A 26,396-nucleotide genomic window follows, 5' to 3' on the forward strand; every position below is an offset into this window, starting at 1 on the left:
AAAGACTCCACCAGAAAACTATTAGAACTAATAAATGAATTCAGTAAAGTTGCAGGATACAAAATCAACCTACCAAAATCTGTCGTTTCTATACACTAATTGAGATTATCTAAAAAAGAAATAAAATAATCCCATTTACAGTAGCATCAAAAACAATAAAATAGTAAGGAATAAATTTAACCAAGAAGGTGAAAGATCTGTACACGAAAAACTGTAAGACCTTGATGAAAGAAATTGAAGAAGGCAAAAATAAACGGAAGATAGCCCAGGTTCATGGCTTGGAAAAATTAACATTAAAATATTACCCAAAGCCATCTCCAGATTCAGTATAACCTCTATCAAAATTCCATTGGCATTTTCCACAAAAATAGAAAAAAAATCCTAAAATTCATGTGGAACCACAAGAGACCCCTAATAGCCAAAGCAATCCTGAGAAAGAACAAAACTGGAGATATCCCACTTCCTGATTTCAAACTATATTACAAAGCTGTAGTAATCAAAACAGTACTGGCATAAAAACAGGCACATAGACTAATGGAATAGAACCGCGAGCCCAGAAATAAACTCACACAATCAGTCAACATAATAATTAATAATTGACAAGGGAGCCAAGAATATTCATCAGGGAAATGATAGTCTCTTCACTAATGCTGTTGGGAAACTGGATATTCACATGCAAAATAATTAAACTGGACCCCTATCTTACACCATTCACAAAAATTAACTCAAAATGGATTAAAGACTGTAAAACCTGAAACTTTAGTTTACTCCTACAAGAAAACATAGGGAAAGTTCCATGACATTGATCTTAGCAATGATTTTTTGGACGTGACACCAAAAGCACAAGAAGAAAAGTAAAAATAAACAAGTGGGACTACATCCAAAAAAAAAAAGCTTTTGCATAGTAAAATAAATAATCAACAAAATGAAAAGACAACCCATGGAATGAGAGAAAATATTTGCAAACCATATGTCTGAGAAAGGGTTAACATCCAAAATATGTAATGAAGTAATGCAACTCAATAGCAAAAAACAAATAATCTGATTTAACAACAGGCAAAGGACCTGAACAGCCATTTTTCCAAAGAAGATATACAAATGGCCAACAGGTACATAAAAACGTGCTCAACATCAGTAATCATCAGGGAAATGCAAATCAAAACCACAGTGAGCTGTCACCTCCCACCTGTTGGAATGGGTGTTATCTAAAAGACAAGAGATAACAAGTGTTGGGAGAAAAGGTAACCCTTGTGCATTGTTGGTGCAAATGTAAATTGGCATAGCCACTGTGGAAAATGGTAAGGAAGTTCCTCAAAAAATTAAAAATGGAGTTACCATATGATCCAGCAATCTTATTTTATGAGTATATATCCAAAGAAAATGAAATCAGTATGTCACAGAAATACCTGTACTCCTGTGTTCATTGTAGCACTATTCATAATAGTCAAGACCTGGAAACAACAGATGAATGGCTAAAGAAAATGTGTGTGTGTGTGTTTGTGTATACAAAATGTGTGTGTATATATATAATGGAATATTCAGCCATAAAAAAGAAGAAAATCCTGATATTTGCAGCAACATGGATGAACCTTGAGGACATTACGTTAAGTGAAATAAGGCAAACAGAGAAAGACAAATACTGCATGATCTCACTTATATGTGGAATTTTAAAAAGTCAAACTCATAGAAACACTGAGTAGATTGGTGGTTACCAGAGGATGGGGAAAATGGGAGATATTGGTCAAAGAGTACAAACTTTCAGTTATAAGTTCTGGGGATCTAACGTACAGCATGGTGACTATAGTTAACAGTACTATATATATACACACACATATATCAAATCATCACATTATACACCTTAAACTTATACAATGCTCCTTGTCATTATACAAAGCTGGAAAAAAAAGAGGAACACTTTTTCCTTTGATATTAAAATTCTTTGGATGCAGCATTCATGTCTCTCTCTTCTATAATAGATTCATGTTGCTAAATTAATATTTCCTGCGAATGACCTAATTGGCAACATGTTCTTCCTAAATTGTCAATTTTAGGACCAGACTTGTTTCCAAGATTGCCTTGGATAGAAATAGTGGGGTTGGGATGGGGGAGAAAGAGACTATGCTTTCCTTGCCTTAAGTTTAAGTCGCTACCTCTCTAGGGACTTGCTCTGACACCTTTGTTGTGAAAACCAAGAGAAACAAAACAATTAAATCTTCATTGGATCATTCTACAGGGATTGTAATGTGCAGCAAGGTATGGAAACCTATGCTCTCTATATATATACACACAAAACTACATACGCAGGTTAAATTCCATTATAATAAGCTCTAGGGAACTGTCTGCATTTTCCCACATCAGAAATTTGTGTGTTTTGAATATCATACCAGTTGGAGGTTTGAAAATCTTTTTGTTGTTTTGTTTATTATATAATAAGTTTTGACCTGTAAATTCTAGATATTCTACAGATTGCCAAGAATGGCTTTACCTTAAGGCACAGTCTAACTGTGGAGACTTTATGCCACCAATAGCATGTTTAATTGTTTGACATGCTTGGATCCGAGTCAAATACTAGTAGATATTTTAATTACATTATTTGGAAATTATAAAACCCTATAGAATTCCAGTCTTGAATCAAAAGCCCACATTGACTTCAGGAACATTTTTGTGTTTGAATAAATTGTTAAAGTGACTTTTTCCTTGACAGGGTGACTTTACAAGGACAGGAGAAAGGAAGTTAGCAGGAGTTATGAAAGATGGTGTTAACTCGGCAAATAGGTATTACCTGAATCGATTTAAGGATGCTTACAGGCAAGCTGTTATAGGTAAGGAACATAAATGCCTTTCTCGCTCTCAAATTTGTTATTCTTTCTGTGACTAACCTTTTACAGTAACTAACTTCATTAACATAGTTCATATGTTGTATAGTATATTTGTGTCTCTGTGTTGAACATCTTACCCAATAAATCAAATTTTTACAAGATTAGAATTTTTTTTTAATATTTTATTTATTTATTTGGCTGCATTGGGTCTTAGTTGCAGCATGCGGGACCTTCGTTGTGGCATGCAGGATCTTTCGTTGCGGTGCACGGGCTTCTCTATTTGCGGCATGCAGGCTTCCCTCTAGTTGTGGTGTGCGGGCTAAGTAGTTGTGGCGTGCAGGCTTAGTTGCCCCATGTCATGTGAGATCTTAGTTCCCCAACCAGAGATTGAACCCGCGTCCCCTGCACTGGGAGGTGGATTCTTTTTTTTTTTTTTTTTTTTAATATTTATTTGTTTGTTTGTTTTGGTTGCACTGGGTCTTAGTTGCAGCAGGTGGGCTCCTTAGTTGTGGCTCGCCGGCTCCTTAGTTGCAGCACGCAGGCTCCTTAGTTGTGGAATGCGAACTCTTAGCTGTGGCATGCATATGGGATCTAGTTCCCTGACCAGGGATCGAACCCGGGCCCCCTGCATTGGGTAGGTGTAGTCTTATCCACTGCGCCACCAGGGAAGTCCCTGGAAGGTGAATTCTTAACCACTGGACCACCAGGGAAGTCCCTACAAGTTTAGAGTTTGACACATTTTTTAGGCTGGAGCAGCAAAAGAAACCGCTCATTTCCATACGTATTTGTCAATTTGTTATTCATGTGACAGAAGGCAGGGTTGAGGCTCCTGGAGTATGGAATAAGGTGCCCTAAAACCTCATCAACTAAAAACTCCATATTATATTTGTTTTCCCATTACTCAAGGCTGAGAGAGAAAAACGCGATGATTTTCTTTCTTCGTATAATGTTTATCATGTGTTCTTGCTATGGACAAATATAGCATCCTTTCTTATAAGCATGATTTAACAGGGTATTAGGGTATCAGATTTAGAGATTATCCTAACCAATTCCTATCACTATTTAAGAAAAGAAATGGAGGGTAGATTGCCCAGTGGAATTCATGCCTTGGCATATTTTAACTTCAGTTTTCATGAAAGTATTACCTTTTAGGATTAAAGTAAATGTAGAGTATTCTGGATTAGAATCAAATGTAACAGCTTGTCATATGGTCTCTAAGAATATTTTTTAAATCCTATTTTTTTAACCTGATTATTTATTATACATGAAGTAGTAGGGCCTATGCATAGACAATTGAGGAATTTGAGAAGTCTGGTGTAATTAAGTTTGGTTCATTTGCCACACATAGGGTGCATGCTGATAGGAAAATTGGATTTTAGCAGTTTATTCGAGGAAAAATAAGATGCCTTTCTTTCTGTTGGTTGATCTAGCACCTCAGTTATGCCATTGAGGAGGCAGGTTCTGTTCCTCTCTCATTTTGACGATCAGTCGCATCGGCTTCATCCTAACCCTGAAGCTGCATCTTTTCAAGTTTAAGAGAGAGGGGCCAGTAGCGGTCTGGGCTTACTGCTTCCCTGTAAAGGGCCAGTGGTTGGCAGATCTCTCCCAGAAGCCTCCTCCAGTCTTGCAGTCCCAAACAAGCATAGGGAATGGGATTACAATGATTCTGTTAAGCCTTGAGCTGCATGCTGTACCAGGAAGAAGTTAGCTTGTCTGTTCAGTTCCTTTGCCCATTTTAAAATTGGCTTATTTGTCTTTTTTGGAATTCTTTTTTGGAATTCTTTATATATTCTTGGATACAGGTCCCTGATCAGATAGATGATTTTTAAATATTCGCTCCTATTCTGTGGGTTGCCTTTTAATTTTCATGACATTGTCCTTTGAGACACAAAAGTTTTTAATTTTGATGGTGTCCAGTTTGACTATGTTTTTTCTTTTGTGGCTTGTGATTTTAGTTTCGTATCTAAAGAAAACCATGCCTAGTTCAGGGTCACAAAGATTTATGCCTATGTTTTTTTAATGAGTCTTATTATTTTAGGTCTTGTATTCTCTTTTGCTTTTTAAAAATGCATTAGTAAACCAAGAAGATGATAGATATTAACACTTTCTACTCTAGATTTGATGCAAGGCATTCCAGTGACAGAAGATCTTTATTCCATATTTACCAAGGAGAAAGAGCATGAAGCTTTGCATAAGGAAAATCAGAGAAGCCACCAGGAACTAATTAGTCAACTCTTACAAAGTTACATGAAGTTACTGCTGCCTGATAATGAAAAGTTCCATGGGGGCTGGGCCCTCATTGACTGTGACCCCAGGTGAGTTGGAGTGGTGTCCTGGTAACTAACGTGCTTTCTGATGCTGCTAATTTGTCCTAATTATTGCTAGCAATTGCCCATAGCGCTGTGGGCATGGATGCACAGTTCATGGCGGTTCTCAAATACATGGCTGGTACTAAGGCAAGCTAAGGCACTCACCTTGGCCATAAAATTAAGGGGGCACTAGCAATATTTGATTTTTTAAAAACCCAGATTGTGAAACTACAGTTCAAAGCTTGTTTTGTGAGTTCTCCCCTGCCCCCAACCCCACTCCATGCCCCAGAATCTAGGTTTATTGTATTAATGCACAAAAGTGAGTGTACCAAGAGGTTTAATGATGCTAGTTACTTTGGGTTGTAAAGTGGTCCTGGTCTTTCATAAAATAAATAGGCCAACTAATACTTAACGTTCTTTTTTAAACAAAAACCATCCAGTTTCAAGTGGTTCTTTAAAATACCAACTGAATGGCAGGATCCAAATTTATCCACCAGATTGAATGCTTGCTTTCAGGCTAAAATCTAAAATTATAATTTTCAATATTACGAATCAGAAACACTTCAGAAAATTCTAGACCAAGCTCTGAGAATAAAAGGCTCTATTTAGATTTTATTTTGCATTTCATATGTTTTTAATAAAAGGGGCATAAAATAAGCTTGAAAGAACAATAGGACGCAAGGTAGTATACATATATTAAAATGAGTAAAAGGCAACATTGACTGTAGGTTCATAGGGAAACCTTCCGTGACTTTAATTCCATGGATTATTTCGCTTTGATAGTTAGTATTATATGTATGGATGCAATTTTTGTACTCTTAAAAATGAGGTTTTCCTCACTCACTACTGAGCAGAAAATTTCTGTGCTCTTATAAGCCATTTGGTAAAAAATTTTTATTCATGTACGTTAGTTGTTGTTTTTAAAATAGCAGTCCAACTTAATGCAGCACGAAACAAACAAAAACTCCCAAAAGGTAGTACTTTTAATTCCCATTCAGAAATAACTGCAGGTATCACATCTGCATTTTGCTTGAGTTTTAACTTTGCACTTCACTTTTTTGAAGGTGTCGTGATTGTCAATCTCATTTTCCTTAGATCAAGTGTTTTGGGTTTTTTTTAATTTTATTTTTGGCTGCGTCGGGTCTTCGTTGCTGCGTGCGGGATTTTCTCTAGTTGCAGCGAGTGGGCGCTGCTCTTCGTTGTGGTGCGCAGGCTTCTCATTGGGTGGCTTCTCTTGTTGCAGAGCACGGGCTCTAGGCGCGCGGGCTCTAGAGTGCAGGCTCAGTAGTTGTGGCGCACAGACTTAGTTGCTTTGGGGCATGTGGGATATTCCCGGACCAGGGCTCGAACCCGTGTCCCCTGCATTGGCAGGCGGATTCTTAACCACTGCGCCACCAGGGAAGTCCCTAGAACTGTCCTTCTTATTAGAGATACTTTGTGGTTATCATCCTTTCTAACACTTCTAAGATTTCTTTAAATTTGCTACTGATATTTATCTTCATTTGCAAGGCTTAAAGATTTTCCAGGTGGTGGATAGTTTTCCCTTTCTCTTGAAGGGAGATGTTTGGAAACCTGCTCTTTGGCTCTCTGAGTTTGCTATAGAGCCTTTGTACAGTCCGTCTACTGAGCCAGAGATGTGGACCCAGAACAGGCAGCCCCTGGTGGAGGACAGCAAGAGATAGCTCTGGGAATGGCTTGGGGGGCTCAGGTCCCCAGACAGCCAGCGGTGAGTTCAGCCCCTTGAGCTTGTGGGCTTCAGCCGTCAGCACCTGTCTGCCTCAGGCTGTGTGTGTGGTTTTTAAAAACACCTTTATCAAGATGTTATTCATATAGCATATAATTCGCCCATTTAAAGTGTACAATTCAGTGGTTTTTAGAATATTCACAGAGTTGTGCAACCATCACTTTGGTCAGTTTTAGAACATTTTTATCACCACAAAGAGAATCCGCATACTCTATCCCCACCCTCACCCCCTAAGCAACCACTGATCTATTGATACTTCTATCTCTCTGGACTCGTGTATTCTGGACACTTTATATAAATGTAATCATGTAATATGTGGCCTTTGTGACTGGCTCCATTCACTTAGCATAATGTTTTCATGGCTCATGGGCGTTGTGGTATGTATCAGAACTTCATTCCTTTTTATGGCTGAATAGTATTTTATTGTATGGATAGATCACATTTTGTTTATTCAGTCTTCCTTTGGGCATTTATGTTTCCACCTTCTGGCTATTCTGTTGTAAATAGTGATGCTGTGAATACTCATGCACAAGTTTTTGTTTGAGCACCTGTTTTTCTTTTGGGTGTATACCTAGGAGGGGAAATTGCCAGGCCACATATAATTCTATGCTTAACTTTTGAGAAACCACCAAACTATTTTCCACAGTGGCTCCACCATTTTACATTCCTACCAGTAATGTAGGAGGGTTCCAGTTTTTCCATGTCCTCACCAACACTTGTTTTCCATGGTTTTTTATTGTAGTCATCCTAGGGGGTGTGAAGTAGTATCACATTGTGGTTTTGATTTGCAATTCCCTAGTGACACATGATGTTGAGCATTTGTTTTTCTTGTGCTTGTTGGGCATTTGTATGTTTTCCTTAGAAAAATGTCTATTCAAATCCTTTGCTCATTTAAAAAATTGGCTTGTGTGTCTTCTTGTTGTTGAATTGGGCTACATGTTTTTGTAAATAAAGTTGTACAGGAACCAGGGCTGGGATTAGGGTGAGGCAAGTGAGACAGGGTTGTACAGGTTGCAGGGTCAGATCCTATCTTTATTTGAAATGTTGATGTTTTGTTTATCATGATATGTTTGCATTAATTTTGATTTTTTAAAAATATTGCACTAAAAACTTACCTTGATGGCTGAGGTTTTTTTGGCATCCCCTTAAATTTTGCGCCAGGGACCAGTGCCTCACTCACTTCACTGCAATCACCGCCCTGTTTAAATACCTGGCGGAAAAAGTTACAAATGCTCCGTCCTGTGCAGCTCAGCAAGAATGGCTGCCGTTCCCTTTTTCGTTACCTCCCAGCACCCCAGCTGGAACTGTCCAGCACAGCTTTGTGCCGTTTGCTTGGTTTCTGCCCTCCTTCGTGCTTACCCGGTGCCCACCCCCGGCCCCGAGCCTTTTTCTGTTAAACCCTGAGCACAGCTCAGTTTATTCCCCGCGGACAGCCCCTGGCGCATACAGATCAGACCTCTCGGGCCGTTCTGTGTCCTTTCCCTTCCAAGCGGCCGCAGCGGCTTCAGCGAAAGCTGACTTGAATGACAGCCGCTAAGCGCCGCCTGGCGCGCTGCGGCCGGGGGAGGAATCTTTAATGTGACGGGAAATCGGCGGTACCGTCCAGGTGCCCTTCAGCATCAGCACAAAGCCAACTCTTTATTTTGTCCAACTCGGACTCACTTTTTCTTACACCGAGAGCACATGACCACTTGCACCCGCGTTAGTGGACTAGTGAGGCGCGCTGCAGCCCGCCCGCTAGCAGCCCTCCAGCCGGCAGGGATGGCCCTTCGCAAAGGCGTGCGTGCGCTCTCATGGGAGCCGGGCTGGGGGACCAGAGCCCGCGGCCACCTCGGCGCCCCTCTCCGCCGGCCCGGGAACCCGCCTTGCTCGCGGCGAGGGCGGTGCCGGACCGGCCGCGCATGTGCACTGGGCGCGCGCCGCGGCGGAGGCGGGCGGCGGAGGCGGGCGGCGGAGGCGGGCGGCGGAGGCGGGCGGCGGAGGCGGGCGGCGGAGGCGGGCGGCGGAGGCGGGCGGCGGAGGCGGGCGGCGGAGGCGGGCGGCGGAGGCGGGCTGAGGTTCTGGGCGTGACCCGACGCGGCCGCGCTGCAGTTGCCGCAGTCGGCGCAGTCGCTGCAGGTGTTAGCTCTGCTGCTGGTGGCTCTGACTGAGCTTCGACTCGTGGACGGACGGACGGACGGACTGACGGGATGCCGCGCTCCCACCGGCCTCCTCCGACCGCCCAGCGGCAGGCAAACGCCACGGGCAGTGCCGCCGGCAACGCCGCCGAGCCCAAGCCCGAAGGCGGCAGCCTGGCGACGACTTTCAAGATTTTTCTCCTTTTTGCAGGACTTATGGTTAAAGTTCCCGTGGGGTTGTATTTTTCCTGTAAATTACTGCTTTTCCAAAGTCTCCTGTTAATGTCGCCTGATGACAGTGGCTTTTACGCGACCATTGTCGCGGTGGTGGGGCTGCATGTGGTGCTGGCTGTGTTCGTGTTCATCGTGTGGAAGGAAGGGATGCCTGACTGGTGGGAAGAGAAAAGCGAGTAGCGCAGCGCCCACTTCCCAGCTGCAGGCGCGGGGGTGGGGAGCCCTGAAAGGGGGCTTCTTGTTTTTCTTGTCCGTGTTAAAAAAAAAAAAAAAAAGTGTGGGTTTTTTTGTTTTCTGGGTTTTTTTCTGTTTAAGTGGGGCGGAGGGTGGCGGGGAGGGAAATTAAGTATTTACTGCAGCTTATACGTCGGTAAAAATGCGGGGGGGGGGGAGGGCTGACATTTTTGTAGACTGCCTGTCACGTGCCAAGTGCTTTTCGTCCGGACAGGATGCTTTTGACCGAGATCATGTTTGACCGATGTAAATATTAGTGTCAAAATAGAAGCTAAGATAAAGTAACACTAATTAGTAGGGTTAGAATTTATTTCATATTACAATACGTGTCGTGACGTAATTTTTATGGCTTGACTCAAGCGACAATTTTAAGAGTGCACGTAAGTACCAACGCGCACGGCTAAACTACGTTTTACGTCGTTAGTCTGTGTTCTTCTCAGTGAGCCTGCCAAAATCATAGAATTTACGGTTTTTTCTTTACCGTTGGTTATTGCTCATATTTTGGATCAATCTGTGTATTCACTGGGTTCTGGCTTCTGACCTAATTAGTTGTATTTTGGGGGCATATTTTTGGTGAAAATTGAGGTCAGTTTGTTATTTTAGATTAAGACTGTTAGAGTTCACGCTGCAGCAACGTGCTGCCGAGGTAAAATCCTGCACTTGAAGATCTTGGTAAAGTTGTCTCTGCAGTACCTGTTAAACAGTGACCTCATTCTTACGCAGATTATGTACGTGACTTAAATTCCATCTACAAGTGATTTTTTTTCTCCCTCCTGTTTTACATTTGTTTTTCAGTAGCATTTGGTAAGTCTTTGCAAATAGCTATGAAATTCTAAGGTGGAAATATCCACTCCAACAGTGAAATTTTGAGAAACAATGTAAAAGCGTGGATTAATTTTCACCTTTTGATTGGAAAAGCTGTTTTAATAGTAGATGAAAGTTTGAGTTCAGATTCTGCCCGTGTTATCTGTTGACTATGTGTAGATTTTCTGTGTTGACCTTTTTAAAAAAATTAGTATTTGGTTTAATGGTTAATCAATATTCATTTAGTTTCTAACCCTTATTCTGATACTTGACTTTAGGGTGGAAATAAAATATGGCAAAATGGACTTAGAATAAGGAACTGTTTACTCATTCCTTAAAAGCTGAGTAAATCTGTAGTAAGAAAAATGCAAAGTAGTTTGGGCTGGGTTCCATTTTTGCACATAAACATTACATTTACGTAAAGTTCTTTCAAAGGATGCATTCTACATGAGTGTAAAAATACCCTAAATGTGCAGTGTCATTTTGAAGGTTAGGTCATGTGAGATGATCTAGACAATTTCTCTTTTCTCAGCCTCACATTTTCCTTTCTTTCCAACCCTTACCCCCTCTACCATCATCCAATCCCCCGCCCCCATTATCCCATTTCCCCTGAGTGCTCTCTCCTCCTTGGCTACCTCTCTGAGAAGGGACCTCTTCTCAGCTCCAGTCCTTTCCTTCACCTACCCCACCTTCCTAAACTGGGTTCCTGGTTTTTCTGTTTTTTTTTTAAATTCCCAGATGGATAGATTGTATATATTTAACTTAAGAAGTGGGACTCATTGATTACTTGATTTTTTTCCCCACCCCAGCCCCTCCAATCTTTTATCATAAGTGGATCTGCTGTAGAAAAAATAGATGAAAACAAAAATATTTAATTCCCTGTGTCGTGTTTGTTTAGCCTCATTGATGCTACTCACAGAGATGTGGACGTGCTGTTACTGCTTTCTAACTCCGCCTACTACGTGGCCTAGTAAGTTGCTTATTGGTTTAAAGCTTTTACTTTTTTTTAATGCGAGTAAATTTACTTTTTAGAATCGTAACACAAAAAAGTTAAGAATCTAGTTTTGTTATTTAAGAAATTTCACTGAACCCCTTTACCTTACATAATTGTTACATCACTCTGACTTCAGTTTGAAAATGTGCTTTATAATCAGTGTTTATATAATAGTGTTCTTTTAGTATTATTTCCTATAGATCTCAAGTTTTGATGTATTCCACATATTTTTATTGTGAATGACCATATAGCATTGTTTTTATTACTATACCTTAGTTAAATGTTTCACCATTGTTAGGCATTAAAATACTTCCATCTTTTTTGCTATTATGAATGATACAGCTGTCTATGTGCAGATAATTGTGTGTGTGTGCACATGCACTTCTCTGATTATAAGGGTATGATGAATTATATGACTTTTGTGCCTTATTGCAAGATTGATCTCCAGAAAGACTACCAGTTAACAATGCCACTAGCAGAAATACAAGTACTTCCTCATAGCCTTACCAGAATTGAGGTTTATTTTTGTCAAATACATATTCACTTTCTTTTTGGCCTTGTGTGAACTGTCATTTTTCAGTCATTGGCCCAGGTGCCTATTGGCACTGATCATATGGATTTTTCATTCTTGATTTTGGATATCAGATTTATCTGCTGTATCAGGAATACATAGCTTCAGTATATGTATGTGTTTTTCTCTCCTTTTAGGTTAAGGTTTAGGTTTGTTGGTTTGATTTCTTTTAGTGTAAGATGTATAAACTGATTTTCCTTTAGATGTTGAACTATATATTTATGTGTGTGTGTGTGTATGTATATATATATATATATATATATATATATAAAAAATATTCATCTCATTTCATCTAGTTTTTAAAATATTTTTGTTTAACTCTACCCCAGAATGTATTGTGCTGTGGAAGATTTTAACTGCATAGTAGTTGCTGCTATTATACCTCAGCTGACAAGCCAAATATGCTTTTGATTTTAATCCTCTTCTTACTCTCTCTTTCCCTTTGTCTAGTTATGATGATGAAGTTGACAAAGTAAACCAGTATCAACGACTAAGTCTAGAAGACCTGGAAAAAATTGAAATAGGTAAATTTTAACATACTAACCAAGTCATAGAAAGCAAATATTGTTTCTTCTAAGAGTGGGTCATTATTTAAGCACGTGGTATAACATCTTATTGGAATCAGAAGGGGATAGTCTAAGTAGTACATTTCTTAGGATTTCCTTCTGATTTTGAGAGATTAGTGATGGATATAGTCTAATAATAACTATATTTCTTTCATTACTTGCCTTGTGAAGATTAACCCTGGGATCGAGACAGTTTAAATATTTGAGACTGAAGAATTTTTATTTATAATCTCATGAAACCAAATCATGAGAAGCATGTGCTCTCATTTAGATTATGAAGAAAAAAGTGCTAAATAATTGATGAATGTCAGTCTTTTGAAGATACAGAAGAAAGTGAGTGTTATGCGAAAGATTTACATGTATTCATTTGGGTCTTTAGGTCCTGAACCCACTCTTTTTGGTAAGGCAAAGTTCTCCTGCATGCGACTGCACTACAGATATAAAGAAGCAAGTGGCTATTTCCACACCTTGAGAGCTGTAATGCGCAATCCTGAAGAGGATGGAAAAGGTAACGGAGAGAGATGAAAGTAATCAGTGATAACTTTTTCTCTGCTCTTATAAGCCCAAGTGGACTTGGGGACTGTACATACCCAGTACCAACTGAATGATCCAGGAAAGTAGCTTTGTGATTTGAGATCTTGAAATAGCAGCTTTGTTCCCAGCAATGCAGGGACATTATTTGAACTGATGATGTAGTCTGGGGCAAGGGAATCTGTTATGGGAATTCTCAGTGTGTTTGGCCATATGGGTGTCGTGGCTTTTCCTACCACACATGCCTCTCATGGACAGTAGTCAGAGACAACACCTGTCTTGTTCACGGCTGTTGTCTCAGCATCTAGCAGTGTTTGGACAGATGAGGGTTTCAGAATAAACTTTTAATTCCAATCGATTTGGTTCTTTTGTTCTTTAGTCTTCTGTTAAAATTTTAGAACATTTTGAATTAGTGAGGGGAGTGATGAACAAGTAGCATTTTTCTGTAAATTATAACAAATAAACTTGTATTTAATTACAAGATTACAAATTTCATTTGGAGTTCTGAGTTAGAACTGCTAATTTTTAAATATGTTTTTGGAGAAACTGGCAAGCAATTATATTTGGGTTTCAGATACCCTTCAGTGCATTGCAGAGATGCTGCAGATCACCAAGCAAGCCATGGGATTAGATGTGCCTATAATAGAGAAAAAGCTTGAGAGGTAAGTATACTACTTTGGATAGTAATGTCTTTATTCTTCAGAGAAAATTAAAGTTTTACTTCTTTTAAAGTATTTGCAAAAGGGAGAGAAATCACGTTATGATACTGTGTTGGTATTTAGAGGGAGAAGTATCATATCTTTGTGGATCAGAAAGTAATAATTTTGTTTAAATTATGGCCATGGGACTTCCCTGGCGATCCAGTTGTTAAGACAGACTCCGTGCCTCCACTGCAAGGGGCCGCTGGTTTGATCCCTGGTCAGGAAACTAAGATCCTGGATGCCGCTCGGCGCGGCCAAAATAGTAATAATAATAAATAAAATAAATTATGGCAAGTGATATATTTTCAAACACTTAAGTATACTCTTAAGAGAGGGAACATTCAAATTTAAATAACTTTTTAGAGAAAATAACCAGCCAGTATGTTTTAAACACTAGGTTTTTGAATTTTGGAAAAGAATGCCTATAAACAGATTATTTTACATTTAAAATCTGTGGGTTTTCCAGCTAATGAGCAGGTTTTTTTTTTTTTTTTTAATATATTTATTTATTTATTTTTGGCTGTGTTGGGTCTTAGTTTCTGTGCAAGGGCTTTCTCCAGTTGCGGCGAGCGGGGCCACTCTTCATCGCGGTGCGCGGGCCTCTCACTGTCGCGGCCTCTCTTGTTGCGGAGCATAGGCTCCAGACGCGCAGGCTCAGTAGTTGTGGCTCACGGGCTTAGTTGCTCCGTGGCATGTGGGATCTTCCCAGACCAGGACTCGAACCCGTGTACCCTGCGTTGGCAGGCAGATTCTTAACCACTGCGCCACCAGGGAAGCCCCTAATGAGCAGGTTTTAAAGTCCACATTCCACTAGAAAAGAGAGTCATTTGGTCATCTAGAGGAAAATTGTCTTCTGTTAGAAATAATTATTTCAGTAGCTTTTTTTTTAATTGAATGAGATTATTTAAATTTCATATAATCTATAAAGAGCTACTATAAAGTAGCTCTTTAACATCATAATTTTTATGAAATATTCTCATGACCAGTGATCTTGCATGACCAAGTGTGGAACCAGTGTACTAAGACGTGTGGTAAATAGCACTGACTTTTTTCTTATTTATAGCAGCCATGAGGGATGCCAGAGAAGAAAACACTTAAGTGCAGTTATGTTAAATGTCCCAAGTCTTCTAAAATAAATCCAGGTGGCCCACAGGCAACATAAGGAAACGGCGTTCTTTCCCCTCCCCGCTGTACCTGAATTCAGCAAAATTGGAATGTGTAGACACTTTAGCTAAGATGCTGTAGATACCTGTCTGTAGTTGGTGTTGCCTTTGCTGGTGGTTTAGATTGCTGACGTGGTGGATCTGTGCTGCCCCAAATTGTAGCCAGTCACCACATACGGCTGTGGAGCCTTTGAAATGGGACTAGTCTAAATTTTGGGTGTGGGGTTTTTCTGGAAACATTTATTCTCAGAATAATGCAAAAGCAGAGGTTGAGGCTACTGTTAGGAGGCTTCCCTCCCCTCCTCCATTACCTCCCTCTCCTCCCTGAATGCCAAAGAACTCAACATAGTTCATCTAATTACTGTGAAGCGCTTCATTAAGTAGGATTAAAATATTGCAGATGTAGTGTTTCCACAGGGTGGTTCTTCAGTGCACCAGGTGGCCTGCTTGAGAAAGATGACAGCACGTGGGGGAGATGTCTGTGGCCTGCTTGCTGAACTTGGGGTGAAAGTCACACAGCCGGGCCACCAATTCCATTCGGTGCCTGGGGGTGACTTGTCAATGTCACTTACAAAGGCTTCTGCTGCCCTGTTGTAAAATATAAAATACTATGCATTGGCTGTTCCAAAGACTTAGTTTAAGAAAGATTAAGATATCTGATTAATCATCTCTTAATACTGATTAGTTGAAATGACGATATTTTGTATGTAAAATTGTATATAGCTCACATTTGTATTGGACATTAATGTTCTTGCATTAAGTCCAAGGGGTTATCTGGGTTTATCATTTAGCAGTGTACTGTTTTTAAGAAATTGGGGCCAATTTAAATAAGAGTTTTCACTTACGTTAATAATTGGGAAATTAACTTTTTTCTTTTCTAATTTGTAGGAAGAGCAGTAAACCTCATGAAGACATCATTGGCATCAGATCTCAAAACCAAGGCTCTTTGGCCCAGGGAAAAAAATTTTTAATGAGCAAATTTTCATCTCTAAATCAAAAAGTGAAACAGACCAAATCCAATGTAAATATTGGCAATCTACGAAAGCTAGGAAACTTTACAAAACCTGAAATGAAAGTTAACTTTCTAAAACCAAACTTAAAAGTAAATCTTTGGAAATCAGACAGTAGTCTTGAAACCATGGAAAACACTAGTGTGATGGATAATAAACCCCAGGCAGAGTCAGATGGGGAAATGTCTTCAGATAATGACTCATACCACTCTGATGAATTCCTTACAAATTCCAAGTCTGATGAAGACAGGCAGCTAGCTAACTCTTTAGAGAATGTAGGGCCAGTAGACTATGTTCTTCCTAGTTGTGGTATTATTGCTTCAATACCTCGATTAGGCAGTCGATCCCAGTCTATTAGCAGCACTGATATTAGCATTCATGTTCCTTCAGAGGTTACTCTTGCTCATGAAAGTGGGCTTGGAAAAGGCTGTGAGTCTTCTTTGAAGAAAAGTCCTTCTGCTGACAACATACACACATTGACTGGCTTTGCCAAGCCCGTGGATATTTATTGCCACAGATTTGTTCAAGATGCACAAAACAAAATGACCCAGCTATTAGAAACCAGGTCTGTTTCTCAGCAGGCTAGTGAGGAAGGAAATCAAATGACCAATCAAGTTTCTAACGAAGAAGCTCAATTTGAATCAGCGGAACAGATACCTTCTCGACCATCTCAGTTAGATGTGTCTTTTTCTGCAGCAGGCCCACAGCTTTTGTCAGTTGAACCAGTGCATTCAGTCGTATCTCAAAAGACCCCCGGCTCCGAATCTGGCACACTTGAACTTGAGAGAGGGCTTCACATAACTCCTCCTTCTCCTTCAGAGAGCTGTAGCAGCAGAGCAGTCTCTCCCTTTGCAAAGATTCGAAGTTCCATGGTCCAGGTTGCTAATATTACCCAAGCTGGATTAACCCAGGGGATAAGCTTTGCAGTGGCAAAGGTTCAGAAGAGCCCTGCAGAACCTGAAGGAGTTAATGAAGTCCAGCAGAATGAACTTAAAAATATGTTTACTCAATGCCAGACACGAATAATTCAGATTTAGTTTTTAGCCACACAGAATCCTGTGGCTTTTATTTAATCCAAAAAAAAGGTGTCATATAACCTGTACTGTCTTTGAATCTAGGGATCACAAATTCTAATTATGTTTATTTTGGAAAGGTTTTAAAAGGAGACTGAACCTGAGCAGATTTCCAAATCTGAGAGCTAGGACAGTGGAAGTGCATCATCCTAGAATGTGTAGACCTAAGTAGCTTATACACTACAGAGCAGTTTGTCTCTTTAAAAGTAATTCAGGAATAGATTACTTTGGGACGTAATAACCTGAACCTTTTTTGGAGTGGGGTGGGTTGGTAGAATGTATGAAGTATACACAAAGGGTGGACATGGATCCATTTAGGTGATTAGCATTTTTCATAACTTTTGTTTTTCTGTTTGTCAGTTCATTTCTGTGTGTTTCCTCTACAAGGTAAATACTTAGTTTTTAGTGACTTCAAAGTGTTACTAGTATGGTGAAGCATTTTAATATAAAAACTGTTGGTTTAAGTTTTTGATGGCTTAACCATTCCCTATAAAGAGTTAATTGAGGGCTAATGGCGTTACAGTCAAGAAATGAATGCCCATTTGATCCTAATTTTCCCCACATTCTACTTAAATTTAAAATACTGCTACCTTGTACACCCCAAAGTCTAGGAGCATTAAGACTTGTCAGTCATAAAACCTGAGCTGTCAGATGTGAACACCAGCACCTATTAATTTTGCTCTCTTTTCAGAAATGTTAAGAATGTATACATATTGGATACTGGTAATATTTGAAAGAAGTCTTTCAAGTTGTAATTTTTTGCAGGGGGCAGTCCATAACATCCTGTGTAGACGAGCACAACTATTGAAAATTTAGTCTGAAGCACAACTGTGCTAAAACTTTAGGTTTTATGACTGTAACCTTGACCACATGGAACCAGGGCCTTGTCTGTAAGCCTATACAGTAAGAAAATTGCACACCTTATTCCAAACAAGTCAGTCATTGGTTTGTCTGATATATTTAGAGCCTTACTCTGTTGAAATGATTCTCAGCTAAACATTATGTCTGTTGTAACTTTGATATTTCCACTTTTGTTATTTATTAATGGTATCTTTTTTGAAGTGTCAGATGTTGTGACTATTTAAAATAAAATATCATTATAATTTAAAGTGACAATGTCTATGAGAATTCCTTGAATAATATTTTGAAGATAAAGGTTTGATATTTTATGTCAGACTAAAGAATTTGGAAGCAAGGTAAGTTTGCCATAACTGAACACTTGGTCCCAGGCTTTCCTAATACTTTACTCTTTTGAAGTGTTTTCATGACTTTAAAAATGATGAAATGGATCACAAACCATCAGATTTTAAAAACCAGACATCGAAACTGAATGCTTTTTTCTCTTACCACCTTTTCTTGAAACTATTAGATGTCCTACAACATAAGAGAAAATAAAGTCAAGGTCAGGTGATAAAAGTATGTGTTTTAAGCTCCAAAGAAATTAGTTCCAAAGAGATTTTTGAAACCGAAAATTAAGGAATTAAAATTAAAACTAAATTAATTAAAATTAATTTTAAAACTAAAATTAAAACTAAAATTTAATTCCAATCAGGGTGATAATATATAGATGTCTGTTCAGTTTCCCGGTGCTTCAAATAGGATTAACATTGCATTAGAGCAACAAACTTCACTGTCCCAGGAGAAAAGGATTTCTGGAGCCCAGAGTACTAATCTCTTACCTGAGTGGGGCTTCAGAGGGAGGACGCCATGCTGCACCGCCTCTCATACTGAAGTTTACCTCTGGTAATGGGTTTTCCACACAGAAGATCACATGGGGTGAGTCTCATAATTCATGAAAAACAGCCCAAAGTACTAGTAATTTAGGAAGTTTTATTTATTTGAAAGAGGGTTTTCCTTTCAGGGGAACTTCTCGGTAAGACCAAGCAAATTATGTACTTCTCTTTGGTACATTACAATTCACACTGGCACAATAAACACACAGTAACTCATCTACTCTGTTGAATTTTATTCCCACAAATCCAGTTGAGCCTTTGTTTTATTTCTAAAAGTTTAAGGAAGGTCTAGTCTACCAGTTATAAAAATGAAAACCAGTTAGAATTCTAAATATAAACAGATTATTTACATTAGTTTATAAAAATAGATTTGAGTTTAGGAAAAGTTAAACAACTAGTAATTTTCACTTCAGCTCATGAGGCATAATAAATTCCTCCATTTTCAAGGCTGACCCTGTTTTCTTGGTTAGCAATGTCACTTTAGGCCTTGGGGGCCAGGGGGGTGCAGAGTTTAAGTAATCATTTAACTGATCGCTAATGTTTCCGACTAATTAAGTTACTGACTAAAAGAAACTAATCTTTATATATAACCAGTGATAGCTTAAAAGTAATGTTCTAACCTTTCCAAAGATTCTTGATGCCACTTATACTACTATACTGTATCAATTCGCTTTCTAGCTATGGATAATATTTTTATTCCTTTGAAAATTTGTATTAAAACTGTAATTTGTCTGGGGAAAACCTAACTACATACAGTTTTATCAGGGCATTCCTGGACTAGCAGATAATATTAGTTCATCTAATACATCTGGAACTAATTGATAAATTTATATAAAAAGTGCAAAATCCAATGTAATCACAGCAACTAAATGACATTTATTAAGGAAAAGAATTAAAAACCATTTTTTTCTAAAGAAGGCATTTTTTAAAAAGTTAAATAAATTTTGTCCTCTTCCTATTTGGGCAAAACAACTTCACAGGGCAGACAGCATTCCCTTAAGCGAGTCCATAAAACAGTGGTTCCCAAATACACTGGAGTGAAATGAGAAAAATAAGAACAATGTAGTGTTTTTTCAAAAAGCTACATTTATTCCATTTAAAGGACTATCTCTTGTTCTGAGATTGTCCTTTTATGAAAAAAAAGGGGTGATAATACAGTGACTTCTTTCAGATTACTTGGCAAAATAAATTGGCAACTCTGTCAATCCCCACAATTTTTGGAAGTATTACTGGTCCATGAAACCCAAAAAGTCTGGGAACCACTGCCATTTAAAGACTTGTTTTTTGCATGTTGTTAACAACTGTTAAATGGAAAAAAGCTGCGGTCAGATGTCTGGGAAATAATATTACAGAATTTCACATGATCATGTGAATTATGGCAAGTATGCTCCATTCCCCAAACTTGGACCACTGTACACATTCACACCCACTGTTCATTGGAAAGACATAAAAATCTGAAGTGAACAATTCCTCTGACTTTGGAATTGCAACAATTTTCTTCAAATGATGTTGATGTTAGCATTTCAACAGAGTCTGGCCTATGACTTAGCCGAAGCTAAGGAAACTAAGGAAATGGTATAATCAGCAACATTATCAATATTAAACTTTTAATATCAAATACATTTTTGTACATTACTAATTTATATAATTATAAAACAAACTTCAAAAGCTCCATAAAATCAGTAAGGAAAAAGCCCTTACTGAATATTATATAAACTTTAGATGTTACCAGGTGTGATTTCAGGAAAAGACATTGGTTTTTTTTTTGATACAAATTATCTACAAAACAGTGTGGTATAAATGATATTTGAATTTTACAATAATGTGGCTACAATTTGCCCATTACTCTTTCATAGGTGTCAGTACCTTCAAAGTTCATTTCCATTCACACATTTCTGCTGTTGAAGCCTGGTTCTTCTTAAAGACTCTAGCTGCTTTGCTCTTAGCCATCGTTCTCTTGACAGTGTTGTCTGACCAGCACTGAGAGACAGAAACCTGGTTTGAAATACAGAAACAAATTTAAGTCTAGACCTAGAATAATGACTTTTTTTTTTTTAAGACCTACTGGTTTGTAAGTTTTTTTTAATACTGTTGTGGGAGACAAGACCATCTGGTAACTACAGAACTGAAAAGCCAAGTGAGACTTCTACAAAGGAATACTTTAAGAGTCATATTTGGAGGGCGATTCCCTCTTTGAAGTGTGGAGAACAGGGAGCGTGCCTGGTCCACTGAGGTGATCCCTGGCCACTGACTCCCCCTCAGTGAGTCATTTCACAAGGGATTTTTAGAAGGAAAAAGTTCATTTCCATTTTTATAAGTCTGCCTCAGTTATCCTAAATAAGCAGATTTATCCACAGCTCACTGAAAAGGCAATCGTGGACATGTACACTCACCGAGCTACAATGAGCAACTGGTGGAGATCGTCGGCAGTGATGCTCTGGGGGTCGTTCTTGCGCATCTCCACAAAATCATCTTCCACTGCCTTTATCAAAACAGTAAATGAACTTTAAAATTATTCCTTATGAGGAAACGACATTTGCATTTTGTAGGGAAAAGGAAGGTAACATGGTGTCTTGCCTGATGTGAAAATGAGGAAGTCAGCCCTGCATCTTAGACAAATGAGGTAATATGGGTAAAAGGACTGAAAACCAAACTTTACACATAAGTTACACCACTGAGGAAAGTACTCTAAACAAAGTAACAAAACTCAAGATTCATTTGAGAACACCAGACAAACAGATAAAAGCCAGCAACGTGCACAGCAAACATGATGCCTTTAAACACAGGGAAGAGAGATGTCAGCAAAAACCGCCAAGTAAAGGACCTCTGAAAATCCTCACCACCATTAAAGGGAACAAGAACACTGGCAAAAATGATCAAAATCAGCTTCTTCAAAACTCTAGACATTAACCAGATGCTTGAAACAATTCGGGGAGCATTTTTTCAAGAAAGATATGAAGAACAGTGACCTTTGAGACATTTAAATTTGCCCTATTCCTCTACCCACCTCCAAGCAGCCCTGAAAACAGACAGCCTGACAACCACTGGAGAGGGCTGTGGGGCTGGAGCTCTGTCAAAGCACCATTCCCAGAGAACTGTCATTATTTGACTATCTGGTGGTTCCCAGGAAGAATCCATTTGCAAGCCTGTCTTTATTTAACCTGACTTGGCACTTGCCCACTGAATAGCCTATTCTCCCAGAGAGTTTATCAAAAACAATCAGAAGCAACTACTGATCATCTTAGCCATCCCAGACATTGGGTAACAGTTGGGGCAAACAGCAGGCTAACCAAAACCATTAAAAAGAAAATCTAGGGAATGAGAGAGATTGGTTCAAGACGGCGGAGTAGATGGACATGCACTCACTCCCTCTTGCGAGAACACTGGAATCACAACTAACTGCTGAACAATCAGCGACAGGAAGACACTGGAACTCACCAAAAAAGATACCCCACAACCAAAGACAAAGGAGAAGCCACAATGAGACGGTAGGAGGGGCGCAATCACAATAAAATCAAATCCAGAAACTGCTGGGTGGGTGACTCACAGACTGGAGAACACTTATACCACAGAAGTCCACCCACTGGAGTGAAGGTTCTGAGCCCCACGTCAGGCTTCCAACCTGAGGGTCCGACAAGGGAGGAGGAATTCCCAGAGAATCAGACTTTGAAGGCTAGCAGGATTTGACTGCAGGACTTCGACAGGACTGGGGGAAACAGACTCCACTCTTGGAGGGCACACACAAAGTAGTGTGCACATCGGGACCCAGGGGAAGGAGCAGTGACCCCAGGAGAGACTGAACCAGACCTACCTGCTAGTGTGGGAGGGTCTTGTGCAGAGGCAGGGGGTGGCTGTGTCTCACCATGAGGACAAGGACACTGACAGCAGAAGTTCTGGGAAATACTCCTTGGCCTGAGCCCTCCCAGAGTCTGTCATTAGCACCACCAAAAAGCCCAGGTAGGCTCCAGTGTTGGGTCGCCTCAGGCCAAACAACCAACAGGGAGGGAACCCAGCACCACCCATCAGCAGAAAAGCAGATTAAAGTTTTACTGAGCCCTGCCCACCAGAGCAACGTCCAGCTCTACCCACCACCAGTCCCTTCCATCAGGAAACTGCCACAAGCCTCTTAGATAGCCTTATCCACCAGAGGGCAGACAGCACAACCAAGAAGAACTACAACCCTGCAGCCTGTGGAACAAAAACCACATTCACAGAAAGATAGACAAGATGAAAAGGCAGCAGGCTACATACCAGATGAAGGAAAAAGATAAAACCCCAGAAAAACAACTAAATGAAACGGAGATAGGCAACGCTGCAGAAAAAGAATTCAGAATAATGCCAGTAAAGATGATCGAGGACCTCAGAAAAAGAATGGAGGAAAGATCGAGAAGATGCAAGAAATGTTTAACAAAGACCTAGAAGAATTAACAAACAAACAGAGATGAACAATACAATAACTGAAATGAAAAATACACTAGAAGGAATCAATAGCAGAATAACTGAGGCAGAAGAACGGATAAGTGACCTGGAAGACAGAATGGTGGAATTCACTGCTGCAGAACAGAATAAAGAAAAAAGAATGAAAAGAAATGAAGACAGCCTAAGAGAACTCTGGGACAACAGTAAACGCAACAACATTCACATTATAGGGGTCCCAGAAGGAGAAGAGAGAGAGAAAGGACCAGAGAAAATATTTGAAGAGATTATAGTTGGAAACTTCCCTAACGTGGGAAAGGAAATAGCCACCCAAGTCCAGGAAGCACAGAGAGTCCCAGGCAGGATAAACCCAAGGAGAAACATGCTGAGACACATAGCAATCAAACTGGCAAAAATTAAAGACAAAGAAAAATTATTGAAAGCAACAACAGAAAAACGACAAATAACATACAAGGGAACTCCCATAAGGTTAACAGCTGATTTCTCAGCAGAAACTACAAGCCAGAAGGGAGTGGCATGACATATTTAAAGTGATGAAAGGGAAGAGCCTACAACCAAGATTACTCTACCCGGCAAGGATCTCATTCAGATTCGATGGAGAAATCTAAAGCTTTACAGACAAGCAAAAGCTAAGAGAATTCAGCACCACCAAACCAGCTCTACAACAAATGCTAAAGGAACTTCTCTAAGTGGGAAACACAAGAGAAGGAAAGGACCTACAAAAACAAACCCAAAACAATTAAGAAAATGGTCATAGGAACATACATATTGATAATTACCTTAAACATGAATGGATTAAATGCTCCAACCGAAAGACACAGGCTTGCTGAATGGATACAAAAACAAGACCATCTATATATATGCTGTCTACAAGAGATCCACTTCAGACCTAGGGACACATACAGACTGAAAGTGAGGGGATGGAAAAAGATATTCCATGCAAATGGAAATCAAAAGAAAGCCGGGGGCTTCCCTGGTGGCGCAGTGGTTGAGAATCTGCCTGCTAATGCAGGGGACACCGGTTCGAGCCCTGGTCTGGGAAGATCCCACATGCCGCAGAGCAACTAGGCCCGTGAGCCACAACTACTGAGCGTGTGTATCTGGAGCCTGTGCTCCGCAACGAGAGAGGCCGCAATAGTGAGAGGCCCGCGCACCGTGATGAAGAGTGGCCCCCGCTCGCCACAACTAGAGAAAGCCCTCGCACAGAAATGAAAACCCAACACAGCCACAAATAATAAATAAATTAAAAAAAAAAAAAAAAAAGAAAGCTGGAGTAGCAATACTCATATCAGATAAAATAGACTTTAAAATAAAGAATGTTACAAGAGGCAAGGACGGACACTACATAATGATCAAGGGATCAATCCAAGAAGATATAACAATTATAAATAGATATGCACACAACATAGGAGCACCTCAATACATAAGACAACTGCTAACAGCTATAAAAGAGGAAATCAACAGTAACACAATAATAGTGGGGGACTTTAACACCTCATTTACACCAATGGACAGATCATCCAGACAGAAAATTAATAAGGAAACACGAGCTTTAAATGACACAATAGACCAGATAGATTTAATTGATATTTATAGAACCTTCCATCCAAAAACAGCAGATTACACTTTCTTCTCAACTGCACATGGAACATCCTCCAGGATAGATCACATCTTGGGTCACAAATCAACCCTCAGTAAATTTAAGAAAATTGAAATCATACCAAGCATCTTTTCTGACCACAACACTATGAGATTAGAAATGAATTACAGGGAAAAAAACTGTAAAAAACACGAATACATGGAGGCTAAACAATATGTTACTAAATAACCAAGAGATCACTGAAGAAATCAAAGAGGAAATCAAAAAATACCTAGAGACAAATTACAATGAAAACACGACGATCCAAAACCTGTGGGATGCAGCAAAAGCAGTTCTAAGAGGGAAGTTTAGAGCTATACAAGCCTACCTCAAGAAACAAGAAGAATCTCAAATAAACAATCTAACCTTACACCTAAAGGAACTAGAGAAAGAACAAACAAAACCCAAAGTTAGCAGAAGAAAAGAAATCATAAAGATCAGAGCAGAAATAAATGAAACAGAAACAGAGAAAACAATAGCAAAGATCAATAAAACTAAAAGCTGGTTCTTTGAGAAGATAAACAAAATTGATAAACCTTTAGCCAGACTCATCAAGGAAAAGATGGAGAGGACTCAAATGAATAAAATTAGAAATGAAAGGGAGAAGTTACAACAGACACAGCAGAGATACAAAGCATCCTAAGAGACTACTACAAGCAATTCTATGCCAATAAAATGGACAACCTGGAAGAAATGGACAAATTCTTAGAAAGGTATAACCTTCCAAGACTGAACCAGGAAGAAATAGAAAATATGAACAGACCAATCACAAGTAATGAAAATGAAACTGTGATTAAAAATCTTCCAACAAACAAAAGTCCAGGACCAGATGGCTTCACAGGTGATTTCTACCAAACATTTGGAGAAGAGCTAACACCCATCCTTCTCAAACTCTTCCAAAAAACTGCAGAGGAAGGAACACTCCCAAGCTCATTCTATGAGGCCACCATCACCCTGATACCAAAACCAGACAGATACTACAAAAAAAGAAAATTACAGACCAATATCCCTCATGAATACAGATGCAAAAATCCTCAACAAAATACTAGCAAACAGAATCCAACAACACATTAAAAGGATCACACACCATGATCAAGTGGGATTTATCCCAGGGATGCAAGGATTCTTCAATATATGCAAATCAATCAATGTGACACACCCTATCAACAAATTGAAGGAAAAAAACATATGATCATCTCAATAGATGCAGAAAAAGCTTTCAACAAAATTCAACATCCATTTATGATAAAAACTCTCCAGAAAGTGGGCGTAGAGGGAACCTACCTCAATATAATAAAGGCCATATACGACAAACCCACAGCAAACATCATTCTCAATGGTGACAAACTGAAAGCATTTCCTCTGAGATCAAGAAAAAGACAAGGATGTCCACTCTCACCACTATTATTCAACACAGTTTTGGAAGTCCTAGCCACGGCAATCAGAGAAGAAAAAGAAATAAAAGGAATACAAATTGGAAAAGAAGAAGTAAAACTGTCACTGTTTGCAGATGACATGATACTATACATAGAGAATCCTAAAGATGTCACCAGAAAACTAGAAAACTACTCAAGCTAATCAATGAATTTGGTAAAGTTGCAGGATACAAAATTAATGCACAGAAATCTCTTGCATTCCTATACACTAATGATGAAAAATCTGAAAGAGAAATTATGGAAACACTCCCATTTACCACTGCAACAAAAAGAATAAAATA

General features: G+C 39.3%; 2 protein-coding genes across 5 annotated transcripts in view; one reads left to right on the plus strand and one right to left on the minus strand.

Moving 5' to 3' along the window:
* INPP5F (inositol polyphosphate-5-phosphatase F) overlaps nt 1-17,979 on the plus strand; it is an 89,819-nt gene extending 71,840 nt beyond the window's left edge. For all 3 annotated transcript variants that reach the window (XM_082406930.1, XM_082406931.1, XM_082406932.1), the window contains 7 exons: nt 2,705-2,822; nt 4,936-5,134; nt 11,160-11,231; nt 12,277-12,350; nt 12,772-12,900; nt 13,498-13,585; nt 15,676-17,979. In XM_082406930.1, the coding sequence (XP_082263056.1) occupies nt 2,705-2,822; nt 4,936-5,134; nt 11,160-11,231; nt 12,277-12,350; nt 12,772-12,900; nt 13,498-13,585; nt 15,676-16,834 (1,839 nt within the window). In that variant the 3' untranslated portion in view covers nt 16,835-17,979. The remainder of the gene's footprint in view (nt 1-2,704; nt 2,823-4,935; nt 5,135-11,159; nt 11,232-12,276; nt 12,351-12,771; nt 12,901-13,497; nt 13,586-15,675) is intronic.
* Nucleotides 17,980-19,459: 1,480 nt separating this feature from the next.
* Nucleotides 19,460-26,396, minus strand: part of MCMBP (minichromosome maintenance complex binding protein) — a 69,174-nt gene continuing 62,237 nt past the window's right edge. For both annotated transcript variants that reach the window (XM_082407054.1, XM_082407053.1), the window contains exons 15-16: nt 20,997-21,085; nt 19,460-20,598 (exon numbers count right to left, since the gene is read on the minus strand). In XM_082407054.1, the coding sequence (XP_082263180.1) occupies nt 20,472-20,598; nt 20,997-21,085 (216 nt within the window). In that variant the 3' untranslated portion in view covers nt 19,460-20,471. The remainder of the gene's footprint in view (nt 20,599-20,996; nt 21,086-26,396) is intronic.

Source organism: Balaenoptera borealis (genome assembly GCF_965194805.1).
Source record: "Balaenoptera borealis genome assembly, chromosome: 10".
NCBI classification, from domain to species: Eukaryota; Metazoa; Chordata; class Mammalia; order Artiodactyla; family Balaenopteridae; genus Balaenoptera; species Balaenoptera borealis.